We start from the raw sequence: 13,075 nt of genomic DNA, 5'->3' as shown, positions 1-13,075 counted from the left end.
CAAACCAAAACAGAAAATACAAATAGTGTTCCCCGTAGGTAAGCGTTTTTATTTATCGAATTGTAATTACATTTTTGTCATTTGTAGGCTCAGCTTCCCAGACCCCCAAAGATGAGGGCCGGGGCTCCGCGCAGCCTGGGGAAATTCTTGGCATGAAGCGTCCTTATGACGTTATGGAGGGAGGCATCTCTCGGGGACAGCCTTTGAGGGATTCACTGTCTGCACCAAACTGTGAGGGTAAGAGACGATCTCATTAAGCCTCTGTCACTTCAATGAAAAGCTACTGAATTTATACCTGTTTGAAAAAAAAGTCCCATTCACCTCCCATTACTGATAAACTCCTGTATTAAACATCTCTATTGTTCCTTCTCTACCTCAGGTCTGATTGTTCGAGCCATGCCTCATGATAGGGACAGTCCGCACCACGCACCTTACAAGGATGCTCATCACATCCGTGGTTCCATATCACAAGGTAGGATGACGTCTTAAATTAACACACAAAATGTGTCAAAAAACCTTGTTATGCTGAATGCTCAATGAAAAAGCATTTAGACACGGTCGGTATGACACCAGGAGAGAAGGGCTGATTTTGCATCGCTGATCACAGTTGACTAGGAGATAATATATGGTTATAGGCTAAGTAGATCTGTGATACAACATAACTGAAAGATGTTGCAGCAGATTAAGTCCTTGAACTGAAAGGAAATATATCTTCCTGCCAGAATACACTGTTTAAAATCATGTGTCTTCTCTGTTTGCATTCTTGTGTTGTGTATTTTTCCTGAAGGTAGTCAGTCATTGTGCTCTTTCCTCTTCTGACTGCACTCTTAGTTTTGTTAAACAGAGCTGCAGCTGCTTTTATTTTTAATTTTCCTTTCAGGAAACAGATTGTACCAGTTTATCAGATCTTGTCTGATGGCAGAAAAATTGCATGATAATATTTGTGTTTATCTGAAAGCAGCAAAGTCAGATAACCATCGTGTCTTATTTCACCAGAGATAGTTGAAAATAAAGCTGCTTGTTCAACTGAGTTGATACAGTTATATCAGAAACTTTCTTTGTCTCCTGTAGTTCCTGTCTGTCTTAATTCATGAAACATGAAATGTGCTGTCAGAAATAGAGAATGATATATTCTTGTTATTTCAGGTATACCTCGTCATCTGGACCCTCAGGATGGTTACCTGAGGAGGGAGGCTAAGCAGATGAAGAGAGAAGGTTCCCCCCTCCGTGGCCCTGGTTCACTCTCAGACCCGATGAAGGGCAGAGAGGGCATGGTGCCCACAGTGAAGGAGGGCGGGCGCTCCATCCACCTCATTCCCAGAGAGGAGCTCAGACAGCCTGGAAAAGAGGTATATATATACTTTTTTTGGGCAATGATAGATGCAGAGAAAGAAATAAAAAAAAAAAATCTAATGCACTGCACCTCAGCATGTATAGCTAACTCTAATTTATAATGCCTGTCCCTGGAAGGACCTTCAGTAAAAAATACATATATAATATGAAAAGAGCATGCTTACAGACAGAGCTTACATTTGGTTGACAGTTATAAGGAGCTTCAATACTCGCTTACAAGCATACATGACTGTATCATCCATGTACATACTTAAAACTGGCCCCTACACATGATTCAGGGAGGTCGTTTATCTATAGACTTTTAGAGTCTTGGTCCTAGGACAGATCCCTGTGAGATTCCTGTTTTAGATTTTTAAGAAAGATTTTGTTATTTATTTCAACACATGGTTGACGGTTAGAGAGATACGATTAAAAAAATTCCCAGGATTTTTCTGAAAAGTTATACTTTGAAAGTTTGGAAATTAAAATGCTATGGTATCAAATGCTTCCTTGAGGTCCAGGAAGAATGCCCCCACCAAGTTCACTTTGTCTGTATACGATTTACATTTTTCAAACCCTCTCTATCTATATCTGTAGCTGTGTCAGTCACCCAGACAGTTGGAGTAAAATTATTGGCAAGTTCTCCAATTGATTTGATAACATATTCATTAACATGTGTGCAAGTTTTTCACTTTCAGAGATACGGCTTTCAACTTTGACTTCACTCTAACAATACATGCTAGCCTCTGGATTCACACAAAATGTATGGTGTTCTCTAGACTGAATTCCACTTTTGCTTTTCTTTAGGGAACACCCATGAAGCAGGAGGCAGCTGGTTCAGGGAAACGCCATGACGTTCGCTCCATCATCGCCAGCTCACCACGTTCCTATCATACCAACCCCTCCCCCCTGGAGATGCGTACTGAGAGAGGGCGCTATGAAGAGGCACCTAAAGGGAGGCCCAGTGCTGTTGTTAGTACTGCTAGCCCTATCGCCCGCTCCTCTCCACTCACCCTGGGGTCAGATCAGGGAGGCAAAGCCCATCATAGTCCCGTTGGCTATGATGACAAAGGTGGCCTTAGGACCCCTTACCCTGGGCCCTCACATAGAGGCTCCCCCCTCTCCAGGGAGGCAAGCCAAAGGCAGCATGATGGTGGGTACATCTCATTTAGTTAAGAGGTTATTTTGGTTGTCTTGCTTGATTCTTACTATGACCATACCATCTAAAATGTTTAAAAATGTCTAACATAAGAGGTGTAACATAATTTTTTCTTCCCTGGTGTGCACTCTAGGTTCAAGTAAGAATCCATCCCAAGAGCGCAAAGCTACGCCATCCCCGAGGGAAATGACTGCTACCAAATCACCACTACAGGGTGTTACCGATCAGCAGACCTACGAGCGTCTGCTGCAGGGCCTCGGAGCAGCAGATGTGTACCGTCAAATCCCCTTGGCCTTCGATCCTTCATCTTTGCCCCGCGGCATCCCCATTGACCCAGGTACATCCCAAATTGAACTAAGTAAATACCAATATAGCTTAGCCCTTTCCTGTGCAAAAGCCATGTGTGAAGTTCATGATGTGTTTTCAATCATTCTGTCATGAACAGACCTCTGTTTATTTGAGGTTGCATAGAGCTATGTTAAGTCCACAAATATGTTTTAATGATGATCCTAAAGGCATAGAGTACAATTAGCTTTAAAAAATGCAGCCTGGTCTTTTATTGAGACTTTTATTGAAGTGTGCAAACACAAAACTTATATTCACTTTAACATACTGTATCGTCATCTAGCGTCCCACCACATTGACCAATCATTAATATTCAAAGAGAGCATACCAGGTGGACAAAAGCTTCTCTCATTGTTTTCAACCTTGACTTCCAGGTTGGTATTTTGTCTTGTTAGCAGTACCTATAGTTTTACCAAAGGGCCTGTCACTTTAAATAAAGCCTAACAGGTAAACCTGTAGATACAAGGAGATGTCAATCAAACTCTGTCTGTCACGCCCACACAGGCCTGAGAAAACATATGTATAAGGAAAACATGTTGTTGATGGATTTTTTTTAAGTTCAACATAATTGACATACAGTACATATCCTGACAGACATTTCCTTCTCTCATCACACAGCTACCTACTACTTGCCACGCCACCTAGCCCCCAACCCAGCATACCCTCATCCCTACCCCTACCTCATCCGTAGTTTTCCCGACACAGCGGCGCTGGAAAACCGCCAGACGCTGCTCAACGACTACATCACCTCCCAGCAGATGCACCAGTGGCCTGCAGCAGCTGCCATGGCTGCCCAGCGCTCAGACCTGCTGAGGGGTCTTACTCCTCGAGACCAGCAACTTCCTATGCCCTACTCTGCAGCCCCACGTGGTAAGACCCAGTGATCAGAACCAGCCAGGCCACTTTCAATCATACATTACTTTTGGACATAAAATAGCTTTGTGGCATGTTTTGCAATCATCTGATCGATACCAAACACTGCCAGCACAAACATGAAGTGTGCTAAACCTGCAAAGGGAGCTCAGTCAGAACAGAGGGGTTCAGTGTAGTGCTGTTCCTGCTCTGCTTAACATTACACTTTACACTGCAAGTAAGGTGGATGATGGGTTCTCAAGCATTTCTATTTGACATTGTAATTTTCTCCAACAACTTTGATGGATTCAGCTTCATAGATATTTAATTGCTTTGCTCGTTTAGCCATTGTTTCTTCACTCATGCTTATTTTTTGTAAGTTGGATCAAAATTTCTTTCTTAATCTGCATGTGGCATGTCCATAATTGATTTTTATCTGTCTGGCACAATCAAGTTGTGGACTATCAGCTGGTGTTCTCCCTCCAGAAGCAGTGAAGGTAAAGCTAAGTAGAAGCTGCCTTGGACAGAAACAGCATGAATAGTATGGAACTAGGTTGTCACTGTCCGCCTTTATTCAGGCTTTAGATAAATGGATGTAATTTGTGAAAGCATTTATCATTCGTATTCCTGAAATCAATCAATTTAATTAATTTAAATTTAAATATTGTCAGCTAGGGGCAGTAAGCGAGCAATTAGTGAGTTTGGATTTCAGTTTCATGGACTTCAACAAACTGAAGTGCAAGTATTAACAGTTACATGGGTTGCATCTGACTTTAGTATCTTGGTCTTGAAACACTCACTATAGCAAAGTCTTATGGTATCAACTATTCTCTTCTCTTAAGCCTCTGTTTTCACTTTCATCTTTGTTTCTTGATTAAACATTTTCCATATTTGAACCAGCGGGTAAATTCTTCCCTGGAGGCGATTCATCATTTCTTATTTATTTTTATTCTAAAGTTGATTTCAATAATATTTATTCATAACAGGTTTTTGTTAACTGCATATTCACTATGACATAAACTCAGACCATAGCATTCCTAATGACAAACAGCAGTTCCCTCTTTAGGTTTGATAAATACCTTGTGCTTGATCTATGTTACAGCTGAATGTTAAGTGTACCTTAACCTGCAATCTCTTATCCTCCGAGACCCAAACAAAACCAGCTATTATCTTTTGTGTTCCCTTCAACAGTCCCTTCTTTCTGTTCTCTAGGGATCATCGATCTTTCTCAGGTGCCACACTTACCTGTCCTGGTCCCTCCCTCTGCAGGGGCAGCCGGCTCCCCCATGGACCGCATCACCTACATCCCCGGGGGAAGCGCAACCTTCCCTGGCAGGCCATACACCACCTCCCCCATCTCACCAGGTAGAATTCACATCTCATCAGTAACTGCTCTAATGTTGCACTGGTTTTGTTTTGTTTATAATGTTTTTTCTCTCCTTGCCTTTTCTTACAGTTGGGTCCTCGCACATGAACAAGATGCCGGGCGCGTCCTCATCTTCAGAGCGTGAGCGAGATCGTGAACGGGACCGAGAGAGGGACAGGGAACGTGAACGAGAACGGGAGAGAGAGAGGGAGCGTGAGCGGGACCGGGAGAGAGATCGAGGAAGAGAGCGAGAGAGAGAGCGGGAGAGGGAACGGGACCGCGACAGAGAGAGAGACAGAGACAGAGAACGTGACAGAGAGAAGGGCGGGTCTATTGGAAATGTGGAGCATGCCCCCATCTGGAGACCAGGTATGGAACAGATGCCATACCTGATACTTTTTTATCTACAATTAAAAAGAAACATACTGGCAGCAAAACCATTTTAATGGAGAGATAAAGATTTGTTGAATAAAATGAACATGTTTGTGCCTCTTAGGTACAGAGCACAGCTTGGCAAGCAGTAGTAGCAGTAGTGTGAGACCTTCCTCCCAGCCGTACAGCCACCAGCACTCCCCAGTGTCCCCGCGCACCCAGGAGAACGTGCAGCAGAGGCCAAGCGTCCTGCACAACACCGGGGGCAAGAGTCTCTCTGTCAGCGAGCACTCCAGCTCTTCTGTGTTTCGGTAAACCAAACTAGTTCTGTTTTTGTAACACTGGGACATTTTCAAGATCCAGTGACTCTCACAAAACATTTTCTTTGCCTTGTTTACTTAGTGTGTTTTGTTTGATTTCCAGGACCATGTCTTCTGGGCCGGGCCGCTACCAAGTTTACCCCGGCCACCTCCAAAGGACCGGTGTGCCTCCTGAGGCCTACCCACCTGCCATGGACTCAAGTGTAGCCAAAGAGCAGAGTCGGGATGGAGGAAAAAACAGGGGAGGTCTACCCAAGCATGTACCGGACCAGCACGGGCCCTCAAGCAAATCTGACCCCAAGCTGTCCAGCCCAAGTCCAGGAGGAATGTACCCGGGTCCCTATCCCACGGCTTCAGGCCGGCAACAACACCTCCTACCCCACCAGTTGGATAACCCTTCTGGCCGTGGAGAAAGCGGTACTCCTAGTAGGGAAAAGACTCAAAACAAACCGATGTCCATTCAGGAACAAGAGCTCCGAGCACTCGGTAAGACCACCATGACTGCGGCCAACTTCATAAACGCGATTATTATGCGTCAAATTTCTTGTGAAACGGGGATGCCAGAGACCGGTTCGCTTGTTGCCAGCAGCGCCACTGATGGTAAGACGCTCTGGATCCCAGGGTCCCCCCTCATCACCAAGACCCTCCCCCGTCAGTCTGTGGCCTATTGCACGCTGTGGTGGTTGGCATTATCAAATCAGCCCAATTCATTTACATTATTTTTTCCTTCAATGCTATACTTTTTTGCTTTATTCCAGTTTTATTATTAGTTTTTCTTTACAGACTTAAAGACCACCAAGGGTGCCCTCTGGAAAACCAAACCTCTAGCCAGTTCAAATTGGACCTGACTGGCTGAGATCAGATAAAAAGAGGCAGTGATGATAAATCAGTGATCTAATATTGAAGGCGAACAACTCAACCAAAATAACATTTTCTATGAAGAAGATCCGAGGTGTCCTTTAAGGTGTCCTTTTTAAGGTAGTAAACCTACTGGGACATCAAGGCAGAACATCCTTTGCTGCTTATTTTCATTTTCTTTTTGTAGAGGATGTGTCTTGAATTTAACTTGGGGCACCCCTTCTTTTTCCCATTCGGCTGCGTACTTTATAACAAATATTTCACCACATACAATGAGGCATTTCATTGCCGGAAGCTTCTTCCGATGTTAAATGAGACTGCCTGTAATTCAGACACGGAGGCACTCCTTCCTGTCTATACTCCGAGGCATATTTGAATTTTTCTGTGGCCCATATTTAACCGACATGTCTGAAGGAGAATAGAGAATTGGTGTGAGTCCCTTTTTTTATTAAACATCATTGAAAGCATTACCAACCACCAAACTGACTCCCTGGGGTCCCAGAGAGCACTGGTGTTGCACAGGAAGAGGGTGGGTAAGGGGGCACGGAAAAGACTTCTAGGCGGAGAGGGGTCCTGCAGCATCCCCCCCTCCCGCACACACACAAATCTCTGCATGTACCTATTTATGGCTCACTGTAATTTATGCTGATTGTTTTTGTTTTGTTTTTCTCACACATGCCACACGCTCAACACATCTCTCTCAATCAAACCTCGGGGAGTTTGTCCGTCATTTGGAATGTGATTCTGTTTTGTTGTTTCTGTAGAGCAACGTGTTTCATTTATATAAATTACAAGCCTCTGGGGCGAGTAAAAACCGCATGCTGAGTCCAGATGAGTGTTGTGGTTTAAGTCAACAGGAAGCATGCTTCTCAAAACAGACAAGACTGCTAGGCAGACCTATTAATAGGACATCATCACCTTGCTGTTGGCATGCAATCACAAACCAGAGTGAAATGAAAACTATGGTTAGCTGCTGTTGAAATGAACCTGTAGTATCTTGTGTTTTTGCTAGCTAACAACAACTACCACAGCATCCTCTTGGGGACAATCCCCCTCCCTAGAGTTAATACAGTTAATACGAACCCCCCCCCCCCCCACTCCGCTTACATCAGCATCTCCTGAGATGAATAGTGCAAGGAGAAAACACAAAATGAGACATAATGCACGTGGGAAAACACCTTCTAATAGGCTCCTAGGAACAACACTTGTTAAAGTACTAATATATATATAGATGGTTTGTGTGAGTGCCGCGGGGTACTTTGAAGACTTTTAGAGCTTATAGTCATGACAGTCAGTCAGTGCTTTTTAATGGTATTTTCTTTAGGCAATACGTTTTGGAGTAATGTAACAGAGATGATGTCAGTTAAAATCTGAGGTTCTGTGACTTCTCCATTTATGAATCATTGATGCAAAACTATTTAATTTTAGCACCATTTCAGGGCAGTGTTATGCTTGCTAGGTCTCTATGCAAAGAGTATAATGTATTTAGATAGAAGCCAGTGTTTCCTACAGAATGACCTGGGTGGTGAAGATCCCATGGGGGGGGGGAGGTGTCGAAACCTCAAATGAGATTACTAGTGGTTTGAAAAGTTTCACTCACTATTCCGTTATCACACCAACTGAATCGCGTATAAGGAGTCTTATTGATGATGACGCCAGGAGTGCAGGACAGCATCAGCAGCTTCAGAAAAATTCTGAAACAAAGTGTTTGTTTTGACATGAGATGCATTTACAAGAGTGACGTAAAGACAGCGGCTCTCTCTCTCTCTCTCTCTCTCTCTCTCTCTCTCTCTCTCTCTCTCTCTCTCTCTCTCTCTCTCTCTCTCTCTCCCTCCCTCTCTCTAATGCTGATGTAATTCTACCTTCTCTTGGTTTTACTGAGTCTGGATAAAAAGCCTCCCCACAGGAGGCTCATCTGTTGTGAAAACGGAACCACAAGTGAAACTTCTTAAAATTGAGTTTATGAAACATCCAAAGGTCCAGTTAAAAAAGAAAAAACAGCCACTTGCAAATCCGTAACCACGGTTTCCAAATCCCTGCAGTAAACTGTGGTCATGGTTTATAAACTGTGCGCACGGATTTGCATTCGGTATCTGTGCTTACAGTGAGGTCAGGACATTGTCAATTTCAGTGCAGCATATCTCTCTCTCACTCTTGCTCTCGGTTGCTCTCTCACTTGCTCTCTCTTGCTCTCTCTTGCTCATGGCAATTTAATTTATAAATAAAAGCAGGTCTGAAATATACTTGGTTGCACAGCCATGAGTATAGTATCGTCTATGTGTGGGAAACGCTGGAAGCTTTTATAATTAAATAAACGGATAAAAGTATTTCTGTAGCTTTCATGTGATGGTACCACTTGAAATGTTTTAAGTTTCACTTTTACCTTAAGTCCTTATTGATAGCCAAATATTTCTGAATTCTGCATTGTTAATGAGAATATATTAGAGATCTTTGTGTCCCCGCTGTATGAAAAACAATCTAACTTTTATCATTGTGTGGATGTCATGTTTGTCTGTGTGTGTGTCTCTTTGGATTTGACTCTCAGCTCAGCAGAAGATGGAGCCACATGGTCTTTACGGTCCTCCGCCTGAGGACAGACTGTCTCCAGGCCAGCAGCCCCCATCTCCCCATGTGAAGGGCAGCCAGAGGGTGGTCACCCTGGCACAGCACATCAGCGTATGTCCCACTGACCAAAGTATCACAGATAACAAACACAGCACAATAACATGAGGAAGAGTAAAGATACTGCATGGAGAACTCAGTATTAAAGTGCTGGACAGAACAGGTTTTGTCATGAAACGCTGATGTTGTTGTCTGTCTTTACGTAAACAGGAGGTGATAACTAAAGATTACACCAGGCAGAGTCAGCAGCAGCAACAGCAGCAGCAGAGCTACCACGGCTCTCCTGTCCTGGACCTGACCCGTCCTCCCAGTGCCTCCCAGCCCCCTCCCACCTCACAGGAGTCCGCTCCAGGGCCCCGATATGTGGACAGCCTTGGTGGAGAACGACTCAGAGAACGGTAGGAATCTCCCTCAAACATCAACATTCTTAAACTACAGAAAAATGTTTATCACAGGGAGCGCCGTCTACTTAACATGCCTTCCACCCTTTTGTACTAGTGTTAGTAATACTGTCAGTCACTTTGGATTGATTGGATTCATGTTCAGTCTAGGCATGTTGAGGTTAACTGGTTACACTATTAAGCACGGTTTAAAACGTCATGGTTCATTAACCATAAAGGCTCCGGTGCATCGGGTGGTTCTGTTCTCACGCTCAAAAAAGGGGGCAGAGTATTCTATTTTGTCCAACCTATTCAGAACGATGTACTAATACATAACCTAAAAAAAATATGTATTTATCATTTTGTACTGTATTATTGACAACTGTTCTGTTTCCAAAGGCAGCAATAACTATCATTAAGATTTCTAAATTTAATTCATGCATGATAATTGTGAGACTGAGGTTATTCTTCAGACTATAAAAGTACAATCAAAATCTATAATCATTGCACCCCTATCTCAGTCCACATGGACTCAGATCTTGTGAATATAACCAGTAAAAACTCTAAATATTCAAAGTCTGTGTTCCTTGATGCTCTTTGGCAAGCACATGACAAAATGAATCAACGTCTATGAGGGGATCTCCAACTCGTTGTTGGAGGTTGTTAATCTTTTCTTTTTGGTTAGGATTCATTTAGCTTGCTCCCGTGTTCGGGACGGCCAGCGTGTTTGGTAAATATTTTGTAGGTTGATACAGGAGTTTGGTGTGGATCTAAAAGTCAAAGCTTGTAATTTGAACACCAAAGTTTGATTTGACTGACAAAATTCTGATTTGAGTACAGCCGGAGAATCCTTCTTTAAGTGTTTCTGTCTTTGTTTACAGATCTCCTCCTCAGCCCAAGTCATCCCCGGTCTCAAATGACGGAATTGAACCCGTGTCTCCTGCCGGAGCAAACTCTGAGCCTGAAGTCCAGGGAGGGGCTTCCTACCCCAATGAGCAGGGGGATCAGGGGTAACTAACGGCTCACATTACTGTAAACGTCCACAGAAAGAGCTCGCTGCAAATAGTTTTTATTGCTTGTATAACTTAAGTGGGTGCTGTCAGTTTTAAGTTGTCCCACTGAGAAACCTTAGACACTTTTTCCCAGGCAGGGTGGGCTGTATTACCCCCTTCAGGGTGGGAGTCAGAGGCTGTCCTATTTTTTGCAATTGTATACAATTTCAAGTTCTCAATTTACCAGCCAGTTGATGCTCCAACTCTCACCTCTGGTCATGAGTGATTTACAGACCATACTTCATCTTAACTACATTTAGTAATTGTTGGGTATTTCACAGACCTTTTGTTAGTGTGTGTGTGTATTAACCTGGCTCTCCTTCCCCTTCTGCAGGATGGGCTCCCGTTCCCCTCCCAACGCCTCGCAGCCTCCAGCTTTCTTCAGCAAGATGACTGAGAACACGTCAGAAATTGTCAGGTCAAAGAAACAAGAGATGAGCAAGAAGATGACTGTGATGGGAAATGAGGTGGATTTCAGTAAGTGTGAGCTCAGCACAGACACGAGTGCACATTTGAGAACGAGTAGATAACGCTGGATTTGATTTGATGAAGAGAGTTGACTTCCAAACTGACACTCTGTTCCCCTCTCCAGATGCAGGTCAGCCTGGGACAGAGATCTTCAACATGCCAGCATCTACAACTGCAGGTAATCTTCTTTTTAAACCTCAACAGTTATTGAATATATTAAAGTGAGACGAGATCCCTTTATAAAACACCATGAATCAGTGAAAATGAAGAGTGGATTATTTTTAATAGAAGGTGATCAATACATGTAAAGCTCTTCATTCTGCAAACATAAATATCCATGTAACACATCACATCATCCTCACACTAATGTTAAGCAAAACAAATAAATACAGTTTGAACGCCACATCTTTAATATGAATTCAATTATGACCATCAGTATAGAGCTTAAAAGTAGCTAGTATATACAGAAAACGTAAATAAATCATCATGACGCATATTCTCAATGTTTATCTGACAAACTGCAGGCAGCAATGTTAATGAGCGACTTTTGTTTTGGTTTCAAACTTTGCATTTTACAAACATCACCAGGAAAACGTAGATCCACTTATACTGCTATCTAAAGCCACAGCATGGATACTCAGATTTAAAATGAGCATGTGTTTATTTGTAGAGGATAACATGTTGGAAAGAAGGATGTTTTATGTAGTACTTCTCTCTATGGAATCAGCTTTTTCAGCCTCTCCTTTGTCTGCTCTGTAATGCTGTGACCATCATTTCTCACTCTGTTCAACGCTGCATCTTCCGCCCCCCTTCCCACCCTGTCTGTGTGATTGCACTCTCTGTACTGACTTTCTTCCTCTTAACTTTTTTAACACTTTTTCTTTTTCATAGGACCTGTGAGTGTACGCTGCCACCCGACCCCTGAGACCCCCGGAAACTCAATCGGCCTTGAGGCCATCATAAGAAAAGCCTTAATGGGCAAATATGATGAACAGTCTGAAGAACGTCCGCCATCCAACGCTGCCAACATGATGGGCTCCGGTGTGTCCTCTAATATGGCTGACGGACGCGGTGACGACTCTTTCTCACAAGGTGAGACGTCCTGTGACACCAATGTAGTCCCTCCATGCTGTCCATTTTTGAGCAGTTTTCAACATCCTGGAATGACATTTGGAGTAATTTAAAAATGTGTCCTTCAAGGCCCTGGTTCTGGTTCTCATGGCTTTTTTTAGTGCAGAACACAGCTGAACCTTAAATAATCTGATCTGCTGACTCAGTGGTTCTACTTAAAAAGTCAAAGAGTCATCATTTAATCATTTGGCAAATATGCTTACTCATTATTGTGTTCAAGTTTTTCCTCCCTTTTAAATGTTTCCAGTTAATTCTTATTTTTAAGTCTTCTTTGAAGCCTCTTCTAACAGCTTTGTCGATCTTATTTATTACAAACAGTTAAAAAATAAAATACTGAGAGATTGAATTATGTATTTGATTATTTGCTTTCAATTAGTTGGCACATAACATTAAAGTAATACTACTGTTCTCTTTAGCCAAAAGCCTGTAGTTCAGTTTTCTCATCTGCACTGTGTCAGCTCTAAAACTGAGCCACCAGGCTCTTAAAAGAGCTGGTTTGATTTCCACACTGTTGAGACTGGGACACTGGGTTTAAGCTCCGACTCCTCTGTCTGCAGGTGGGGGAAAGTCCTCAAAGGGCAACGGGCGCTCTAATGGACGGAAGGCCAAATCTCCAGGACCGGGCCTGTCAGGGGGGGAGAGACCGTCCTCTGTCTCCTCGGTCCACTCTGAGGGAGACTGCAACAGACGAACTCCTCTCACCAACCGTGTGTGGGAGGATCGGCCTTCATCCACCGGTAAGAAACCTTTTTGTGAGTCTTTGATTCACTTTCCTCTGGTTTGATGATTCAATTTATCGAACTTGTTGTTCAAAAAGA

The 13,075-nt window shown here is 43.2% G+C and overlaps 1 protein-coding gene across 11 annotated transcripts in view; it reads left to right on the top strand.

Annotated features, from left to right (window-relative positions):
• Positions 1 to 13,075, top strand: part of ncor2 (nuclear receptor corepressor 2) — a 95,889-nt gene that overhangs the window by 79,665 nt on the left and 3,149 nt on the right. For 5 of the 11 annotated variants that reach the window (XM_065964038.1, XM_065964015.1, XM_065964034.1 and 2 more), the window contains 17 exons: positions 88 to 237; positions 380 to 472; positions 1,147 to 1,349; positions 2,140 to 2,485; positions 2,625 to 2,828; positions 3,455 to 3,706; positions 4,880 to 5,053; positions 5,145 to 5,423; positions 5,551 to 5,737; positions 5,850 to 6,346; positions 9,150 to 9,280; positions 9,437 to 9,624; positions 10,488 to 10,616; positions 10,993 to 11,135; positions 11,251 to 11,304; positions 12,018 to 12,218; positions 12,815 to 12,994. In XM_065964038.1, coding sequence (XP_065820110.1) covers positions 88 to 237; positions 380 to 472; positions 1,147 to 1,349; positions 2,140 to 2,485; positions 2,625 to 2,828; positions 3,455 to 3,706; positions 4,880 to 5,053; positions 5,145 to 5,423; positions 5,551 to 5,737; positions 5,850 to 6,346; positions 9,150 to 9,280; positions 9,437 to 9,624; positions 10,488 to 10,616; positions 10,993 to 11,135; positions 11,251 to 11,304; positions 12,018 to 12,218; positions 12,815 to 12,994 — 3,411 coding nt within the window. The remainder of the gene's footprint in view (positions 1 to 87; positions 238 to 379; positions 473 to 1,146; positions 1,350 to 2,139; positions 2,486 to 2,624; positions 2,829 to 3,454; positions 3,707 to 4,879; positions 5,054 to 5,144; positions 5,424 to 5,550; positions 5,738 to 5,849; positions 6,347 to 9,149; positions 9,281 to 9,436; positions 9,625 to 10,487; positions 10,617 to 10,992; positions 11,136 to 11,250; positions 11,305 to 12,017; positions 12,219 to 12,814; positions 12,995 to 13,075) is intronic. The other 6 variants (XM_065964054.1, XM_065964039.1, XM_065964029.1 and 3 more) reach the window with 4 other exon arrangements.

This window comes from Labrus bergylta, chromosome 2, assembly GCF_963930695.1.
Source record: "Labrus bergylta chromosome 2, fLabBer1.1, whole genome shotgun sequence".
In the NCBI taxonomy this organism is placed as follows: domain Eukaryota; kingdom Metazoa; phylum Chordata; class Actinopteri; order Labriformes; family Labridae; genus Labrus; species Labrus bergylta.
Note: the sequence above shows the minus strand (reverse complement) of the source record. Positions and strands in the feature narration are given on the sequence as shown.